The sequence below is a fragment of the Balaenoptera acutorostrata genome, chromosome 9, assembly GCF_949987535.1.
Source record: "Balaenoptera acutorostrata chromosome 9, mBalAcu1.1, whole genome shotgun sequence".
Classification (NCBI taxonomy): domain Eukaryota; kingdom Metazoa; phylum Chordata; class Mammalia; order Artiodactyla; family Balaenopteridae; genus Balaenoptera; species Balaenoptera acutorostrata.
In genome coordinates, this window is record NC_080072.1 from 105,382,659 (window position 1) to 105,402,962 (window position 20,304).

The window sequence follows — 20,304 nt, forward strand, 5'->3', positions numbered from 1 at the left end:
CACTAAGGCTGAGAGCTGTTTATTTTCTTTTTTAAAAAAATTATTCCAAAGAAAAATTTCACTTTGAGTGACAATTATTTTTCTGGAAAGCAGAGACTTCACTCTCCTGAAGTTTCCACCAAAGCCACCATATTTCAACCAGTTTGCTAATAGCCCAGCTGGTCACTCATGCTTATGGGGGGACGGGGAAGAGGAGCTAGAGAAAGTGCTATAAATTTAACTGGACTAGTGCAAGCTCACCCAAGAGTGCTTTGAAAACCCAATATGCTCCCTCCTACCAAATTAAAAAAAATTTAAAAAGTAAGGGTGGTGAGTAGAAAATACCAATGGTTTGCTGACAAAAAAAATGTCACCTACCATTTCAGGAAACAACAAATATTGTCACCATCAAGCCATCAGCCACGCAGCCACCCCATGGTGCACCCTGAGGGGACTCAGGATGGAGAAAAACAGGATACCGGCCCTAGATAGTTAAGATGCATATCTAAGGAATAATTCCAAGGAGCCCAGACGCTTGCATTTTCCCATACACAGACAAGCACTAAAATCATTAGCTTGAGATGTCTCTTTTTTGTGATTAGCAGTAATCTTTTTAAAATTAATTAATTATATTACTTATGTATTTATTTTGGCTGCTCCAGGTCTTAGTTGTGGCACGTGGGACCTTCATCGTGGCATGGGGGAATCCTCAGTTGTGGCATGCATGCGGGATCTAGTTCCCCGACCAGGGATCGAACTGGGGCCCCCTGCATTGGGAGTGTGGAGTCTTACCCACTGGACCCCCAGGGAAGTCCCCTAGCAGTGACCTTTTGATGTTCAACTACATTTTTTTTTTCAGCAAAATCTCCTATATATCCCGGCTCCTCCCTCACCTCTTTGGAATAGCTCCTCAGAGCCATCCTGACAGTCCGTCTCCCGGGCTGTAGTCCTCAGTAAGGTCCCCGAATAAAATACAACTTTTAACTTTTACATTGTGCGTTTTTTTTTTTTTTTTCAGTTGGCAGGTTTCAGCAGGGGTGAGCTCACTTCTCAGGAGGTGATGCTTATGTGCCATTGGTCCCTGGAAGGGTGTGCTCGAGCACTGGGAGGTTGCAGAGAAGTTATAAATTAAAATTTTACATGGCCAAATAAAGAAAAGAAACTGATGGATGAATCATATTCATGCTGCAAATCACAACCTTGGTCGCACAGTGGACACATGGTCAAAGTGGGTGAAACGGAGCAGGACACTGTGAGGCCTTCCTGGGAGCAGACCCCAGCCCTACCCCCATCTCAAGTTTGTAGAAAAGCTTCAGCCTCCTAGGCCTTCCCAGAGTTCCAAAGAGCAAGTTGAATCAGAGAAGTGAGGAAATGCAGAGACAAAGGAAAACAGTCAAGCAAGACAAAAATAATAATAGTTTAGCCATAAAACAAAGTCAAGGACCCTTAGTTCCTCCTCCAGGGCTAGAGATAATATCCTGAGCCATATCCCTGAGTTATTTTTCAGAGACTGAAGCCCCCACCAGGTGGAACAAGTTAACTGCAAACCGCATGCTGACCATAACTGCATAGACTGCCAGCCTCGCTGGAACTAGAAGGTTGATGTTGACTCCAGAAATACCACCTAGTTACATCACCACCAGCCAATCAGAAGAAGTCCGGGAGCTGATCAGGCACCCCGCAACCCTCTCCCTCATCTTGTCTTTAAAATCGCATCCCTTAAAGTCATCAGGGAGTTCAAGTCTTTTGAGCATGAGCTGCCCACTCTCCTTGCTTGGCCCTACCTTGAGAGCCTTGCTACTTTCCTTCACCACAACCCAGGGTGGGTAGACTGGCGGGCTGGGGGGAGCAGACACAAGCTCGGTTTAGTAATGTGGATACAGAAGGGCAGGAGCCTCCAGGCTGGAGGTTTTAGAAATGTATTTCAGTCCCTGTTCACTTACCTTTCTTTTCAGCAAAAAGTACTGAGAACTGAACATGATGAACATTTCTGTAAAATGAAAACGGGTGAAAACTGGAAACTATTTAAGGGCTCTCTCTAAAAAGAAATTGACCAAGAAACAGATTGGCTCAACAGATTTATTTCCGAAACATCCCTTCCACTCTAATCAATGTGGGTGTAATTCTGATTAAAATGTGCATTCCACCGAAGTGTCAAAGCATTCAGAGTCCAAACGGCGTCTTTTGGCTCCTGCCCCTGGCTGGCTGGGGCAGCCCTCTCCCCTGCAGCCTCTCTAGCCCGCCTCTTTAGGGCCTTGTTGCCTTCTCGCTGCCCTCAGCACCGGCCTCCACTCGGGCCGGCTAGCACCAGGGGACCAAGGGGAGGTAACTTGAATTAAAACGCTCGTTCCGGGCGGATCCCAGGGATCAGCGCTCCGAGGCTCCCTAGGGCCGGAAGGGATGCGGACTCCGGCGCGGACCACGTCGGGAGTTGTAGTCACCGCTCCTTGGCGGAGGTGGGAGGAGGCGGTCGGCAGGGGCGGGGCCGCGGCCAGGTTCGCGCAGGCGCACACCTCCCGCCGGGCAGCATGGCGGACACAGCGCCGCAGCCCAACAAGAGAAAACGCGAACTGGATGCCGAGGAGGCGGAGGCGCCCAGCACAGAGGGGAAGGAAGCGGGCGTTGGGAATGGTACCTCTACCCCTGTCCGCTTACCTTTCTCCGGCTTTAGAGTGAAAAAAGTGCTGAGGGAGTCTGCGCGGGACAAAATCATTTTCCTACACGGGAAGGTACCATTAGGCAGCCCTGGGGAGGGGATGCGGGAAGGAGCGACCCAATCGTCGCCTCGGAGGCGGATTTTTTTTTTTTTTTCTTTTTTTTAGATTCTTCGGAAAATACCAAGCGCATTCCTCGGGGGCGGGGGCGGGAAAGGCAGAGTGCACCAAAATGCAGGGGGGTTAGTTCGTGGAGGAGGCAAGACTACCTGTGAAATTAAGGGAATTAACACGCGTAGGGCTAATTTTCCTAATTCCTCTTTTACTAAAAAAAACTAACATTTGTAGAGTGTATTGCCGATTCAAAATCACATGTTGAAGTCTCTAAGCATTCATCAGTCATTCATTAAACCTGTAAGATGCTAGGAACCCAGCAAGTTCTGGACGGTCTTGCTCATCCAGGTAGGGACATAGAGGATGTGGGAGGTCAGATCCTTGCTATACAGAACTCCAGCCCCAGCCGAGGAGACAGTTTATTAAATTGGTGATTCAGTTCTTTAGTAAACTGGTGATTCAATTCCACATATCACGCGCTGACAGGCCAGCACTGAGCTGGGTGCAGGGGAAGTAGTGATGAAAGTTACCATCCTTGGTCTTCAGGAGAGCAGAGTATCTTCAGGTAGGCAGACACCGCTGCCTCTAATGCCATGCGCTCAGCTTTCCAGCAGGGGCTGAGGAGAGACTGGAGACCACCTCAAGAACTAGTGAGGACGCTGTCCAAGGGTTCTCCAGAACACCTGGCAGGAGCTCTCACTTTTGACAGCATCAGGGGGACCTGGCCGAGGCTTCCATGCCTCTCTGTGCCTCTCTCTGGTTTTTGGCAGTGCTGGATCCTAGTTCCCAGAGCAGGGATTGAACCCACACCCCCTGCATTGTAAGCACGGAGTCTTAACCACTTGACTGACAGGGAAGTCCCTGCAACTTGTTTTTTACAAGGTTCTGTCTGGTTCTCTCAGCCCTACCTGTCTTCAGTCTGCAGCACCTGCTGAGGATTTTAGCCATGAGAACCTTCGACCTAGAAGCCTGTTGGGATACCCAGATTCTGGTTTCTCTTTCAACATTGACTATTCGTGTGACTTTGGGCAAACAGTCTTCTCTGGACCTCAGTTTCTTCATCTGTAAAATGGGGAGAATTTGACAGAGGCCTTGTGAGCCTAAAACAGAAGACAGCTGAGAAGCTTTGCATCTTTTAGAAGGAGGATGTGAGAGCTGCCACAAGGATTTGGGTTGATGAGATGCCTTCTCTGGGAGAAGAAACATGGGCGCCATCGGCTAGACTTCCCCAGAGGCAAGACTGCAGGGAAGGAAATCCCAGGTGTTGGGATTGCAGAGGCCCTGGGAGCTTTTACATCTTTTACCTTTGCTCTCCAGGCCTCACCTGTGGTTCTGCCCCTGGGCCCACTGATGGTGTCTCACCCACAGGTTAATGAGGCTTCTGGGGATGGGGACGGAGAGGATGCCATTGTGATCCTGGAGAAGACACCATTTCAGGTGGACCACGTTGCCCAGCTCCTGAAGGGCAGCCCTGAGCTCCAGCTGCAGTTCTCCAATGATATCTACAGCACCTATCACCTGTTCCCTCCACGGCAACTGAGTGGTGAGCACGTGGGGTGGAGGTGGCTGCCTGTGGGGAGAGTGGGATGGTGGGGAATCAGGGGGTGCGGTGACCACTCCACAACTGATTTGCATATTCTAGTGCAATAGTTCCTTATGGAGGAAGAAGGGGACATTTAGCAATTTCTGAAGACATTTTTGGTGTCAGACCTGGGGAGGTGGGGTGCTGCTGGTACCTACAAGGTGGAGACCAGAGATGCTGCTATATGTCCTACAAAACACAGGGTGGGCCTCCACAACAAAGAAATGGCAATGGTGCTGAGGTTGAGAAACCCAGTTCTGGTGTGATGTGTTTTGGGGTGGTAGTGTGATTCATAGGATAGAACGGTTTCATCTACTAATTGAATAATAATGATTGTCAGCACTTACTAAACCCTTACTGTTGTGCTAGCCACCATTCTAAGTATTCTACATGCGTCATTGTATTTAGTCTTCAAAATAGCCCCATTGTGATAGGACTTTACAGGTGAGGAAAATGCGATTTGGGAAGGTTAAGGAAGTTGTCTAAGATCACACAGCAAAAAGGTGGCAGAAAAACTGAGATCTTTAGTCGACCGAGGACTTGCTCACCACGCGGCTGTGGAATGAGCAGTGTGCTGGGTGCCGCAAGATCAGTTAGTTCCCTGAAGGAACTCACTTTCTAGGGGAGAGACAGTGTGATTGAGGAAGGACTTGAGAAGGGCAGGAGTTTGTGGGTTAAAAGGCAGTGATTTGTTTGTTTGTTTGTTTTTTAAATTTTATTTATTTATTTATGTATGTATGTATGTATGGCTGTGTTGGGTCTTTGTTTCTGTGCGAGGGCTTTCTCTAGTTGCGGCAAGCGGGGGCCACTCTTCATCGCGGTGCGCGGGCCTCTCACTATGGCAGCCTCTCTTGTTGCGGAGCACAGGCTCCAGACACGCAGGCTCAGTAGTTGTGGCTCACAGGCCTAGTTGCTCCGCGGCATGTGGGATCTTCCCAGACCAGGGCTCGAACCCGTGTCCCCTGCGTTGGCAGGCAGATTCTCAACCACCTCGCCACCAGGGAAGCCCCAGTGATTTGGTTTTGATCGCAAGTATTTTTTAACTTATTAAGAAGAGGAAGAAGAAGAATATTCCATGCCTAAAGCCAGACGTGACGTGAGCTTTTCTCCTTTAGATGGTTAGATTCAGGAGGCAGCTTTGTGGGAAGCATGAGGCAGCCTGGTTGACCTTGAAGGTTCCTTCCGACCAGGAAATTCTGGGATGTGCTTTGCAGCCCAGGACAGTTTTATAATATCCTTCTGTCTTTATTTGCCCTCCAGCATTTAAGAACAGTTTGGCTTTACAGATATCCTGCCGCGGTCTTTTGGATAGACTTAGTCTTTTCTGCACCCCCGAGAAAGGGTTCTCTTGTTGTCCTTCGGAAATATATGTGAATGCTTAATGTGAGACAAGCAAACTTTTCACGGCTGGAAGCAAAAGAGCCCGGTCCTTTGTTGAAAGAGGGCCAGATTGATCGGTTCCCGTTGACGGAAATGGACGGCTGTATTTGCTTTCTCAGGCGCTGACATTTAAGCAGACATAGTCGTCAACACGGCGTGGCAGAAGCATGACAGTAGCCAAACACTGTAGTCAAACACGACATGGGGCAGCCCCCAAACTACAGGCTCTGGGGCCGTTATTCTGCTGCACCCCTTGCCCTTGCCTTACCCTTTTCTCTCTCCACCCTCCCCACCCTCATCCAAAATTCAGAAGGTTTTGCTCCACAGAGCAACCTTGTAGAACTCCCTTTCATATTATTTTTTTCAGCACATGTACTTCTGTGGTGCTGCACACAGTTGCTGGTGGCTGTTGCCCTGTCTTTCTGTGTTTGTCGTTTTTTTCCAGGATAAGCGCTGAAAGAGGCAGTGGATTATCAAGATGACAGGTGTTCGTCCCCATTCAGCCCCGAAGATGTCTACACCTCTTCCCCAGTGCTGCACACTCCCACCTGGGAGCCTCAGGCTTTAGCTCATCTTTTCCAGGGCTCACTGTCTTTAAGCATAACCGCACAAACAGTGCATTATACTCTTATTTTTCCTACTGAAACTAGGCATGGCAACTTGGAAGTCATAACAGTCTGGCTCAGGGCTCCACCCTCATCCCTCTCTCGTTTCGCTGTGCGTCCTGTCTCTGGATGACATGCCAGATCAGGGGTTGGCAGACCTTTTCTGTCAAGGACCAGAGATAAATATATTAGGCTTTGTGAGCCACTAATGGTCTCTGTCACATATTCTTTTCTTTTTTAACCTTCTTAAAAATAAAAGTACTGCTCTTATCTTGCTGGATGTAGGGAAACAGGCCATAGGCTGGATTTGACCTTCTGGCCATGGTTTGTCAACTTCTGTTCCAGATTTTTCCCACTCAGAGTGTGGTCTGTGGACCAGCAACGTTGGTGTCACCTGAGAGCTTGCTGGAAATGCAGACTCTCAGAGCCCGCTCCAGACCGCACAATCAGAATATGCATTTTAGGAAAAACCCCAGGTGAGTCACATGCACACGAAAGTCGTTGAGAGGTCCTGGTTTTTGAACACATCTGTGGGTGTTGTTCACATTTATTTCTCCATCTCTGACCTCTCCAAGAACCCCAGGCTCATACTGAAATAAACACTGACTTGACATCTCCATTTGGCGGTCTCATAGGTGCCTCAGGTAAAATGTGAGAACTGATGAGCTGTCTTTAGAAGCACTTAGCACATATTAAATTGTAGCCACTATGACTGTTCTGATGTGCTGGGCCCTGTGCTGGGTGCTGGAGCTTCAGAGATGAATGAGAGACCATCTCTGCCCTCTCAGTCTTGTTTCGGGGAGGGGGCACCCCACAAGCTACTGTGAAAAGGGGGAAGTAAACCTCTCAGGGTTGGGTCACTGCCCGGATGTAGGGAACAGCGGTCCTTGGACGTTGGAGCCGTGTCAGACTCATTTCCAGGCCCCAGCAGCCAGGCCCACATCAGGTGTTCAGTAAATGACCCCTGAAGAATGAACCCACAGGCCAGCCCACCTCTCTTTTTTTTCCTGTGGGCCAAGCATTCCACAGCCACGAGGTGGCAGCACGGCCAAAGTATCCCTTTGGCCTTGGTCCTCAGGCTTCTCGGCCCCGCCTCTCTAGTCCCAGTCACCAGCTCATTTCTAAGCTGGCTGCTCTGATGACTTCTTCTGGTATTTCTCTATTCTTTGGCAGACTTTTTCTCTTCTAGCCTGAGGTTTTGCTGTCTCCTCACTTACCCCTTCCAAGTTCTCAGCTGACCACAAAAGGCTGTTCAGCGAGGCCCTCATGGCCCCCCTACCCCGTTGACCTAATAGAGCACGGGTGTCGGAGTCCGACCCAGCCAAGCGCTAACACTTACTGGTGCTGTTTCGTAGTTTTCATATACAGTGCAGGGGTCAAGGGGTCCGGGCTCCTCCGGCTGGGATCCTGGCTTTGCCATTTACCAATTGTGAGAACTTGAATGTCTGTATTCAACCAACCAATTAGGAAGTGCCTGCTGCCAGGTACACACAGGCGAGGGCATCAGACGTTACCTCCTTTGGGGTCGTAGCGGGGAAGGCAGACGGCAACAAGGAGACACATCGACACGGCCGTGAACAGGAGAGGGGCTGCTCGGGCTGGGGACCAGGGCTCTGTGGACATGACCCCCAAGCTGAGGCCTGAAGGATGGAAAGGAACCAGCTGTGCAAAGAGCTGGTGAGAGGGGCGGGGAGGATGTCCTGGGCTGAGGCTGCAGCACGTGTTCTGGGGGAGGAAAGGGAAACGGAGAGCAGCGGGAGCCTGGTGGGTGGTTGGTGACGGAGCTGTGTGACCCAGATGAAGCTGAGGAAGTAGCTGCAGTTATTTTCTTGTTAAATTAGGTTAGTAACTGAACCTACGTCAGGATGGAAATAAATGAGACAAGAAAGGGTGTTTTAAGATTTTTTAGCCTCTATCCACAGTGAGAGATATAGATATAGTTTACATTGTGACCCAGTGCAGATAGATAAATATATGTGAATATAAGGTACAGAAAGAATTCACAAAACAGTACTTACCCTTACGTTATGGGACACGCTCTAGTATTCTCATCTTCATTCCAGTCTTGTCTGTTTCCTTTTGTTTAGATGCTGGTCTTAACCTCCTAAATTAATTTCCTCACCACTGTCATGGGTTATGACCCACTGGGATAAGGTATCTAAAGCACTTAGCACAGTAGCATATGGTGTGTACTCAAAAGTGTTAGTCATCTTTTGTTGTTGTTTTTCCACCTTTAAAATTATATGAGCCTTAAATGGAACAATATATGTAACAGAGGGAAACATGCCTGGCCCTGACCACGGTCCGGTTTCCTTTGTTCCCCCTGTAGCCATGTGGCAAATGTGAGGACCTTGTGGGCCAGATGGCGGGGCAGAGCCTGGCCCCCTCCTGCTCCAGCTCTCACGCTTTCACGCCTGTGGCCCATCAGTGGAGCCCTTTCATTGGGAACTCTGTTCTCTTACCCGGGGAAGAAGGGGCAGATAGTAGGCAGAGCGGTGTGACTCAGAAATCCAGACTGCCTCTAAAAAGGCTGTTGTTCTCCCTGCTGTTAGAGCAGGGGTGGGGAGTCTCAGGTTCAAAGCAAACGGCTTCTGTGTGTGAGTAAGGCCGCGCCAGGGAGCAAAGGGACCCTGGGAATCCCATCTTCTCGTGGGTGCAGGGAACTCCCAGAACTCTAGCTACAGGCCCGGTATTCTGTACAGAGGCAAAACCTGGGGCTCTGGAGGAGGGGCATTTTAAAAGGCCAGCCACTCCCATAAGAGTTTTTCTGGCAGCATAGAAAAAACTAGAAACAGTCCAGATAACAACTAACAATAAGAGTAGGTAAGTAAATCCTGCACTGGACTACTTCTCCACCCAGCTACACACGCCAGGAAGGAAGGCTGTACACACATAGAGCCGGAAAAGCAAGACATAAAATGCTGTGTGATTCCTTGATTCCGACTAGATCACGTTGAAAAACAAGCAGAACTAAACAATACACTGCTTGTGGATGCATTCGTGCCTCATAAAACTAGGAAGACAAAAAAAAAGAAATGATTAATCCCTAATTCAGCAAGTGATTATCCCTGGCGGGGCAGGGCAGAGACTTCGGGTAATATTTGTTTCTTGGGCCGCGTGCTCCATGCATGGAGGTTCTTTTATTTTAGGTCTTTAAACAGTATATATTTTATATTTATGTACATATGCGTGTGTATATGTGTATATATGTGTGTGTGTGTATATATATATACATATATATGTGTGTTACGTATATGCACAGACACACATTTAATATTTACAGTATATTTCCCAATTAAAAATTAAGAAAAACTGGCAAGTCCTTGGAAGAACTAAGAATATTCCCCAGCTGCATTATAGGGCTCTGCCCTCATTCTCAAGTTTGGTGCTGTGCGGTGCCCACTCAGGACAGTGCCAGCGGGCAGAGGAGGGTGGCATGTGGCCTCCTCCAACGACTGGAGGACAGGGCCGGTGCCAGGCTCCGTGGCTCTGCTCCAGCACAGACTGGCACAGGCCTCTCACCCCGTCCCCTCCGGTGTCCTCTGCAGCCCTCCCGACACAGCTGAGCTGAAGGACAAGTGCAGTTTGAACCGTGACCAGCAGGGGAAGCCTTGCCAGACAGGTCTCGGCCAGGACAGCACCGGAGCAGGGTGGGCAAGGGCTCCAGCATCATCCAACACGAGAAGTACCCCAGGCTCAGGGCCACAGCACGGAATTGCTCTGAGACTCAGTTTCTCTGAATGAGAAATGAGGAATCGAGTAGCTGACTAGCCTACCTCAGGGGGCTTCGGTATCAGATGAGGTCATAAAATCATCATTTCTCAGCTCTGAATGGGATGCAGAGGTCAGTCATCAGAATTGCTTGAGGAGCTTTCTTGAATACAGAGTCTGGACCTACTGAATAAGAGTGTCTGGGGTAGGCTGGGGCATTTATCAAAGTCATGCAGTCACACGGTCAAATAATCAAATAGCACGGAGGCTTATCTGGGTAGAGACAGGCTCTGGTACCACTCTGACCCACCCTGGTTCTGCCTTCCAGAAGTAACTACCATTAAGACAGTTTCTTGGGTTAGTGCTTCTGGTGATTTCTTCTAGACACTTAACTAAGTAATATGCTTATACACCTCTTTCTTGATTTATCAATTTTGACATTATCAGTTTCCCACAGTGGAAGATGAAAGTCTTAGCTCCTTTACATTTTCCTCACCCTCCCTCCCTCCTCCTCCCAATTTTTGATGTTTATATTATTATTTCCAGGGTTTTTTTCTTAATTGCCTTTGGAAGCCTAAATATATCAAAATCTTTAGTCCTTATCCCGTGTACTCTAGGTTGTATCACTCTGCAGGGGGAGAGTATCGGTAAGAAGCCTCCGGCCTTCCCTTCCCAGCACCTCTTCTGTCCTTTGCTGTCCCCCAGCTTCTCTGTCAGCTGTACTGTACTTGTATTTCACAGCTCCCAGGCAGCCCTGAGATCACGAGGGCAAACCACTTACAACCATTCTGTACCCAGACAGCCATTCTGTTTTTCACATTCAGTACAGTATTCAATTACGTGAGATAGCGGCACTTTATTATAGAATAGGCTTTGTGTTAGATGGTGGTGCCCAGCTGCAGGCTAATGTTAGTGTTCTGAGCGCGTTCGGGGTAGGCTAGACTGAGGTATGGTGTAGGTTAGGTGTAGTAAATGCGTTTTTGACTCAGGATGGGTTTATCTGCATGCAACCTCATCATAAGGTGAGGAGGCCCTGTACTCTGAAATTACCTAGTCATTTACTTCAATAATTTGCTATGTATCTCCTTCCTTCCTTCTGGAAACATTGTTTCCAAAATGCTCTTCTCTTTTCGCTCCAATCTGGAGAGCTGATTCTTGAGGCGTGCTTTGAGCTCTCAACAGACTTCCCTTCCACAGCTTCTTTCTGGGTTAGATCCACTGTCTTCTGGATGCTGTGTCTTTTTCTTTCTTGTTTTACTCTTGTTTAGCTGAAGTACATTCTTAAGTACTTCCTCAGAAAGAATAAATGAGAGGAAAACTTTGAATCTTTTGTTTTGCCCTCACTTTTTTTTTCTTTTTTTTTTTGGCCACACCACGTGGCTTGTGGGATCTTAGTTCCCTAACCAGGGGTTGAACCGAGGCCCTTGGCAGTGAGAGTGCGGAGTCCTAACCAGTGAACCACCAGGGAAGTGCCTGCCCTCACTTTTAATTTATGATTTGACTGAATACAGAATTTAAATTTATTTCCCCTCCGAATATTAAAGGCATTGATCTCTTGACTTAAATAAAGCATTGTTGCCAATAAGATATCCAATGCCAGTTTAATTCTCATTTCTCTGTAGCTAACTTCGCTTTTTGTTGTCATTTGTTTGCTCTGTTAGTTTCCTCTCTGGAAGCATATAAGATGTCTTCTTTCTTTAGTGTAGTGGGGTTTTGTAATGCTGTGTCTAGGTTGGAATTTTTTTTTTTCATTCATTCCGCTGGGTACTTTTGGACCCTTTCAATTTAAAGTCTTATGTTAGCCTTTCACTCTGAATATTTTTTCTATTATTTCTTTGATAATTTCCTTCTCTCTGTTTCCTTTATTTCATCTTACTGGAAATCCTATTAGTTGTTAGACTTCCTAGATTGGTCCTGAAACAGGAGGGAAGGGGGCAGGGCACAGCCTTTGAAAGAATGATATAGCCCAAGGACATGACATAAACTGATTACAACCAAATGGGTCCAAGATCGTGGACAAGTCAACTTCCACTAGACCTTGAGCCTCAGTATACACTCACTGTAACACGTCAGCAAGTTAAATGACATACCTACAGGCACCAGGACAGTTCCAAGACCAACCATAAGGATCAAAAAGTGGGCAGTGGCCCCATTCCTGGAAATCCCCGCCCCTTCTCTAAATAGCTGGAATACTCCTCCCACTCATTAGCCTATGAAATTACCCACCCCTATGAAAACTGACAACCCCCATGCCCCGGTGCGTTTCTCACCTTCTAGGATGGCCCACACTCTGTCTGTGGAGTGTTTCTCGCTAAGTAAATCCACTTCCTACCTATCACTTTGTCTCTCACTGAATTCTTTCTGCAACGAGACATCAAGAACCTGAGCTTCATTAAGTCCTGAAACCAGGTGTGTGATCTCAGTTGGAAGACCGTGGGTTTGGGCCGGGTTCGAGTCCCAGCCGTGTGGGTTCAGGTCCCAATCTGAGGTGCACGGTTTCAGTCCCGTGTGCTGTTTCTGTTCTCTTCCTTTTCCCATCCGTGTCTTTTCTTTCTGTAGTCTGGTAGATGGTCTTGACGTTGCCCTCCAGACCTCCGAGTGAAGGTTTTCATTTGGGAGTCACCATTTTAATCTTCTTTCTTCTGGTCGTCTGATGATTTCATTTTCATAGCGTCTTGCTCTTGCTTCACAGAGGCCAAGTTGGGTTGACTTTCTCTGACACACTAATTAGAATTGTTTTAAAAATTATCTCCTGACCCTTAAATGATCCCGTTTCCTCTGGGATCTGGTTCTGGTTGTTTATTTTGGTCATTCTTTTTCAGGCTGCTGTTTTTCCCTCAGTGTCTGGTGAATGTTAGTTCATTTGTATTTATTTTATTAAAAAAAGTTTTTTTGGCCATACCATGTGGCTTGCGGGATCTTAGTTCCCCGACCAGGAATCGAACCCGGGCCCTCCGCAGCAAAAGCACAGAGTCCTAACCACTGGACCGCCAGGGAAGTCCCGCTTCATTTGTATTTAAAAATGAAGAACCAGGCTGATAGTCTAGTGAGCTGATAGGTAGGTCTGTTTCCACAGTAGGCCCCTCTTGGGTGGGTAGCTGCCCGGTGCTGTGCAGACGGGGCGTGGGGCTTGCCGGCCGTCTGGCCTTGCCTGAGTGTGCGGCTTGACCAGTGTGTGCTCTGGAGCCAGCATGCTCTCTCGTCCACCATGGCTCATGGGCCATATCTGGCCTGCTTCCTTTGGTATGGCCCATGAGATAAGAATGGCTTTTACATGTTTCAAGAGTTGTTTAAAAAAAAAAAAAGAAAAGAAAACTAAGAAGAGTTTTCCTACCGTTGCTCCAGCCCAAGGGTTAACATCTTTGGGGCACATTCCTCTGTTTTCATCTGCATTAAGTGCCTGCCCCTAGGATGAAGGTAGGCAATGGATGGAGCCAATTGGTACAGCTCTTCTCTAGAGGGGGCCTTTAGCTGGTCCTAGTCCCTGGCGTCGTTTCCCGTCCTGTCCTCTGTCCCTGCTTGTTTAGAGCCCACATCCTCTTCTGGTTCCTGTGGTGAGGCTGGCAGTCACCTCCCTGTGGCCCATTGGATGCTCCAGGCTGCAGCTCCCTTCAGCGTGGTCTCATCCACTCACGTCCTACCTTCCACTTCCTAACTTCGGAAAATGAATTGCAGTCTCTCATTCTCTGCTGCCTCCCTGTTCTTGTTCCCGTCACTGTTACGGGTTTGTTCCCATTTGTACGTCATTACTGCCATCGCAGTGGGCTTTTGAAACGACCTGAGAGTCACTATTAAATAGGAGATGGGGACCTTCCCCATATGTCTCAATATGCCGGGTGGGGCTCTGTAGGTGTAGGGAGCTTAGGCCATAGAGAAGTTACCCCCGTTGAGGCCATGGCCAGATGGAGCCAGTGTTGGTGAGCTGAGACAGACACCTCGTTTCTCCCAAACTCCCTTGCACAGAGCGAGTCCTAGGTGCTCATGCACAGTGGGTGGGGTGTCAGACGTGGCCAGATCCATAAGATATTTGAAACCTGTGTCCCTCTGACCTAGCGTTTCTACTTCTAGGTGTCTGACTTAGACAGTCACTCATACACGTCACAAAGAGGGGCCAGAATGTCCACTGCAGCATCGTCTGTGATAGAAAAAATGAAAAATAAAACCAAAACCAACCTAAGTGACCCTGTGTGTGTGAGAAGGGTTAATAGGCATGGTACGTACGCAGCCTAGGCTACAACGCGATTGTTACAAAGGAGGAAGGAGGTCTGTATGGACTGTCCTGGGAGATCTCTGAGGTCACAGCTAATCCCTCAAGACTCATCCCTCTTGTGCTTAAAAAATAGACCTCTATGTACGTGTGTTCATGTATATGTAAATTCATTCAAGGAAAGACTGGAATAACGAGCACCAAACTATTATTGGTGTTTACGTCAACGAAAAGGATTAGGGGTTAGACCTCTGGATTACTTGACAATATAATCACGTGATGCTCTGTTAGAGATTTTTTAAGATGTTAACCTCATCCCCAAACAAACCAAACAAAGAAGCAGACCAGAATATGAGCCTGGATGCGGGCCTCTGGCTGTGTCCTTACTTCACAGCCTGAATGGCCCTCGTTGTATGGGGCTTGTCAGTTCATCAGCAAGTACTGCGTGCCCCCAACTATGCAGACCCCAAACTCTGGAGATTTACACTTAGCTGCAGAGACATACCTGGGAGGTACTGGTCAAGAGCGTGTGGCCGTGGAGGGGTGATGCTGGGCCCTGCACAGTTAGCTCCTCCCACACCTGGAGACGGGAAGGCAGAAGGTGGTTCCCGGTGAGGACAGCGGTGTGGACAGAGCTGCGGAGTGGCCTCAGCTAGCTGGGCTTTGGAATGGGGCTTCTTTAATGGGGCAGGGGAAAGGCGAGCCAGCCCACAGGGTCTCTCTTCATCAGCAGAGGCCACCTAAGGATGGCAGATTTCTGTCTACCTTTCTCCCTGGGAGCTTCAGAGCTTCTGACACCAGCAAGCCAGGGCCCTCTCTGGGGCTTAGAGGGACAGTGGAATAACAACAAGCAGAAACTTCAAGATGGAAAGGTCCCTACCACCAGAGTAAACTTCTTGTCCCAGAATCTGGGTTCTGCCTTCCTGTCAGCTGTCTGACGGGCCTCGCTTGCCCTCCCCCGCCAGCTCCGCTCCGAGCGCCCTCGGGTGCGGCCTCCTCCGTGCCCCCATCTCCTCCTTCACTGGCTGGGAGCAGAAGCCTCTCTTCAGTTCTCTGTTTAGACTTGTGGCTTCCGCGAGGCTGGGAAAAGCCGCTGCGTTCAGAGCCTGTTTAGAAGTGGTTAGATCCTGAGCTCCTGAAATGTGACCACCACTCTCACTCTCTCAAATGGGGCAAGGCACCAAGACTCTGTGGCAGTCTTAAGGCTCGAGTCAGCAGAAAGTCAGCTTGCTCAGGACCAGTGGGCGAGGGCGGATTACCCGTGCGTTAGCTGGTCCCACTTCAGCCTGGGCGGCCTGGTTCTGATCCGTGCTTCTCCGTGAGCGAAGGCCTGGCATTCCTGTAGTCCTGGCTCCCCGGAGGCGGGGTGTCCTGTGCCCTCCACCTTCTCGCTTCGCGCCAGCGCACGCAGGATGCCCTGAGACTTGGCACCTCTGTTTCTTTCAGAGTGAAGTAAGGAGATGCCTTTAGACAGAAGTTGAGATTGAGGCCGTCTTTTGGGACTCCTGAGTGTTCAGTCTAACAGCTTTTAAGAGTCAGGTCCGCTGGGCCCCAGAACAGTTTCTTCCCGCGTGTGGGGTTAGGGTCTCGCCAGGACTGTCGATGGCAGCTCCATTATCTCGTTAGATACCTGCTCTCATCCTTCTGTTCAGATGCAACTCCATGGAGTGCTGTGCGCCCTGCAGCCGTCCTGCCGCAGCAGTTCCCACCCCTAAAGGATGTAACCCCTGGGGCTGCACGCAGAGTCACTGAATTTGTGGCTGGGCCGTCAGGTCCTGTCAGACCCTCTCCTGACCCTCCCGGGCCTCGGAGGACCAAGGAGAGGAGGGGGCGAGGAGGAGCCTGCTGGAGCCAGGGTCTTGCTAAAATTGGCATCTGCCTCTCCTGTGTCTCCAGTGGCATCTCTGTGCTTTCGTTGAGACAGGTAATTGGCTGTTTGGAGGTTTGCTGTGGGGCGGTTGAAGCTGCTTTCCAGTAGGATCCCGACCACACCCTTCAGCCCAGTTTATCCTTGATCTGGAGGTCTTTTCAGGCCTCACTTGAGTACTTTCAGCGTCCTGCAGCGTGGGACAATGGACGCCCCGCCCCGGGCCTCCTCTTCCAGCCTCCGGCCTGCTCTCTGGTCTCTATGACACCAGGGCTGCAGAGGGTGTTGTCTGGCCGGGGCAGGTCCCCAAGAAGAGGAAAGAAAACGCAAGTCCCGGGAGAGCCCCCCCACCAGCCTCTCCCCTTGCCAACCTTCTCTAGGAGTGCTCTGATGGGGTGCCCTGCCAGCCTGGGTCTGGCAGCCCATCGCCCGGGTGTCTGCTTGGCTCCTGTGGACGGAGGGCGGGGTGGGCCTCGCAGCCGCTCCCGCTTTCCTCTTGCTTCTCCCCTGCTCCCCCGAGCCTGCACATCTGGGTCAAATAAGTTGAAAGCAGCTCCTGATAATGGCGGGAGAGCAGGAGCCATGGGCTGGGCCGCAGCGATGACCTCACTGGGGAGAAGTCAGCAGCAGCGCTGGAAAGCAGGCTTGTTTGAACATGTGTGTGGGAAGGAGAGCAGACTGTCTGTGGTTTGCATTTTCATGTTTCATGGGCAACAGCATTTTCCTGGGGATTTGGCTAAGCTAGCTCTGGCAGAGAGCAAGAAAGGCAGCTGCTCTTTCCTGTCTGTAGCCCTGCCTCTGAAAGCAGTTGGGCTTTCGTGTCTGGGTGGGGGACAGGGTTGGTTTTATTTGTTGGAGAAGGATGTTCAGGAGACCCTAATTAAGGGTCCTGACGGGCAGGACGGAGCTGTGTGCTGGCCATGGGCACACCAGCCTGCCCCTCGGGCTGCGGGGAGAGGGCGCGGGTGTGGACACGGCTGCTGACACCTGGGGTGTGTCGGTGTGGCCATTCCCGCCGCCACGGCACCCCTGTAGAGAAACAGCTGCTGCCCTGAGCCCCACAAGGGCGGCGACCGCCGCGCCCCAGGCCTCCTTCCCCACCATCCAGCACTGTCACCGTGGGTGGGCGGCAGGGCGGTTGGGACCACCCACAGAAGTCGAAGCAGCCATCGTTCCCTGTTGTCCGCGGGCTCGTCTTCATCCCTCCGTGCTCCCCTCCAGAGCCTGTTCCAGCCCAGCACCTGGCTTCAGCGGACCCCCTGGGGCCGCTCCTCAGTCAGGCCCCCGGCGCTGAGGGGAGCGTGCTTCTGCTTCCCTGCGCTCCCAGGGGCCATGCAGCGAGCAGCGAGCATCACGTTGTTGGGCTCTCGCTCTGAAGTCCTCCCGGACCTCCCAGTCTGCAGCTCCAATCGCTCTGGCACCTCACTGAGCTCTTTGGTTTTGCTGACGGCTGTTTATGTGTCTCCAGGAGGGGTTGGAACTAATCGTGTCTCTCCTATCTGATAGGGCTGCTTTTTGGAGAAAGTGGCTGCAGCACAGGTTTCTTAGGAGAAGGCCTGGAAGAGGATGGCCCTGTAGCAGGGAAAGCACTATTGCATAGAGGAGTCAGACTTCTTAGGTTCAATCTCAGCTCCACCACTTACTAGCTGTATGACCTTGGGTAAGTTACTAACCTCCCTGGGCTTCAGTTTTAAGGGGTGGCTTATTTTTCTGTTTTTAATATATTTGTCATGAAGTGATCCATATTTGTTTTAGAAAATGTAATGAATACCCAAAAAAACTAATTTTAAAAATTACAATTACACACATCTCCACTGCCCAGACATAACATCCCATCTTGGAATATGTCCTGAATTTCGGACTTTTTTCTGTGTGTGCTTATGTGTATGTATGCAGTTGTACATGCACACACTCTTTTATCAGTAAAGTGGCATATATTCTGTTCTGTAGACTGTATTGTGAGGGCCCAATATATGTCAGGTGCTGTTTCAGGCACAGTACACCCAGTGTACAAAACAGAGTCTTTGCTCTCAAGGAGCTGATGTCCAGTTGGAGGAGAGGAACCATAAATAACAAACAGGTCAAGAGTCAGTAAACGGCTAAGAAGAAAAATAAAGCATTAGAAGGGAGACAGAAGGACAGGGACCTGGGCTTCCAGTTAAAAGGGGACAGTTCAAGTGCCCACCTGCTTCCTTTAAAACCCTCACGAAAAATGGCATGAAAGGAATTACCTTTAAATAAAATTAACCCATAAAGACTAGAGGGAGAGGAGACAAACCGAGGAAGCGAAGGGAGGAGGAGGAACTGACATGGCAGGTCTGAGAGGGGAAACCTGAGCCACGGCTGCCGAAATCCCCTTTCCCGCTTCACAGGACTGGTAACTGCTCCTTCCAGAGATGGGTCTAGAGATTCTAGGTGCCGGTGAGGGTGGGGTGATGGTACCAAAACGTAGAAGGTTAAGTGGAAGTCAGCACATTTAGTGTTGAGATGACCCCTGGCCGCCTTCCCTCCACCCACCTGCTTCTCTTCCTCATCGCTCAGAATGCTGCCTGCCAGGTTCCTACCTCCACATATGAAACAGGAAGAATCATGTGGGGACTCCGACCAGCCCAAGAGAAAAGACTTAAGTTCTTGAGGGCTCCAGCACGCAAAGGAATAGCCTGATGATCCTAAAGAGAGGCTCCAGGTGAGCGCCCGTGTGTCTGCAAGCTCCCCACCAGCGACTTAGTGCTCTCCTCTTCCATGCGAGTGAGCGGACAAACCAGGTGGCAGACGTTGGAGTAATGCCTCAGTTAAAAAAGAAAGGACAAGGAAAAGGAAGGAAGGAAAAGAAAGAGACTTGGAGGAGACAGAGACTACGCAGGGAGAAGGAATTTTCAAAGACTGTCATTAATCTCAGAGAGAAATTATGGTATATAGAAAGCAAAAGAACAAGATACTATCAATAAGGAAGTTTTTTTTAAAGCTCTTAGAAATTAAAAATACAACAGAAATGGGACTTCCCTGGTGGTCCAGCGGGTAAGACTCCATGCTCCTCATGCAGGGGGCCCGGGTTTGATCCCTGGTCAGGGAACTAGTTCTTGCATGCCTCAACTAAGAGCCCGCGTGCCACAACTAAAGATCCCATGTGCCGCAACTAAGACCTCACGGCAGCCAAGTAAATAAATAAATAAATAAATATTTTTAAAAATGCAGCAGAAATGAAAACAGAAGAGAAGATGAAGAAAAATTCCTGAAAAGTAGAGCAGAAAGACATAGAGCTGGAAAATGGGAGAGAAAAGAAAACTACAAGATGAATCAAAGAAGTTAAATATGCGAATAGTGTTCCAGAAAGAAAGGGCAGAGAAAATGGGGAAGAAAATAATCAAAGAAATGAGTCCCAGGACTGAAGAACATGATTTTCAAGATTGAAAGGGCCTGACACTTACCCAGCTCGATGGATGAAAGTAAACCCGCTCCAAGACCCATCAATACAATCAGGACACGGGGGGACAGCGAGGAAAAAACAGGTCGGTACAAAGGTTTGGGGATCAGAATGACCTCAGACTTCTTAGCAGTCTAGAAGGTCACAGAGCAGTGCTTTCAGACTTGGAGGGTCGTTGCTATCCATCCTAGAATTCTTTAGCCAAGCACTTAATTAAGTGCAATAGTAGAATAAAGACATTTTCAGATGTTCCAAGTCTCTAAATGTATCTCCCTTGCGCCATATCTCTGGACGTATCTTGAGTTTGTACTTTAGTGCCGTGGTTCTTTTTTTTTTTTTTTAATTAATTTCGTTATATATTATTTTTGGCTGTGTTCGGTCTTCGTTGCTGCGTGCAGGCTTTCTCTAGTTGCGGCGAGAGGGGGCTACTCTTTGTTGCGGTGCGTGGGCTTCTCTTGTTGCGGAGCACCGGCTCTAGAGCCCGCGGGCTTCAGTAGCTGAGGCGCGTGGGCTCAGTAGTTGTGGCTCGTGGGCTCTAGAGCGCAGGCTCAGTAGTTGTGGTGCACGGGCTTAGTTGCTCCATGGCCTGTGGGATCTTCCTGGACCAGGGCTCGAACCTGTGTCCCCTGCATTGGCAGGCAGATTCTTAACCACTGCGCCACCAGGGAAGCCCAGTGCCGTGTGGTTCTTGATGTATGGTCCTTGGCCCGGCGGCAGCAGCTGCATCTGGGGACTTGTTAGAAATGCAGATTCTTGGACCGCACCCCAGGCGTCCTGAGTC

The 20,304-nt window shown here is 49.5% G+C and overlaps 1 protein-coding gene and 1 non-coding gene across 3 annotated transcripts in view; one reads left to right on the forward strand and one right to left on the reverse strand.

Moving 5' to 3' along the window:
* Positions 1-2,490: 2,490 nt before the first annotated feature.
* The window catches only part of DCPS (decapping enzyme, scavenger), a 35,982-nt gene continuing 18,168 nt past the window's right edge, over positions 2,491-20,304 (forward strand). For both annotated transcript variants that reach the window (XM_007183377.2, XM_007183378.2), the window contains exons 1-2: positions 2,491-2,708; positions 4,116-4,290. In XM_007183377.2, the coding sequence (XP_007183439.1) occupies positions 2,508-2,708; positions 4,116-4,290 (376 nt within the window). In that variant the 5' untranslated portion in view covers positions 2,491-2,507. The remainder of the gene's footprint in view (positions 2,709-4,115; positions 4,291-20,304) is intronic.
* On the reverse strand, positions 12,950-13,022 carry TRNAK-UUU (transfer RNA lysine (anticodon UUU)). The gene has a single exon. It is a non-coding gene; the product is annotated as a tRNA-Lys (tRNA).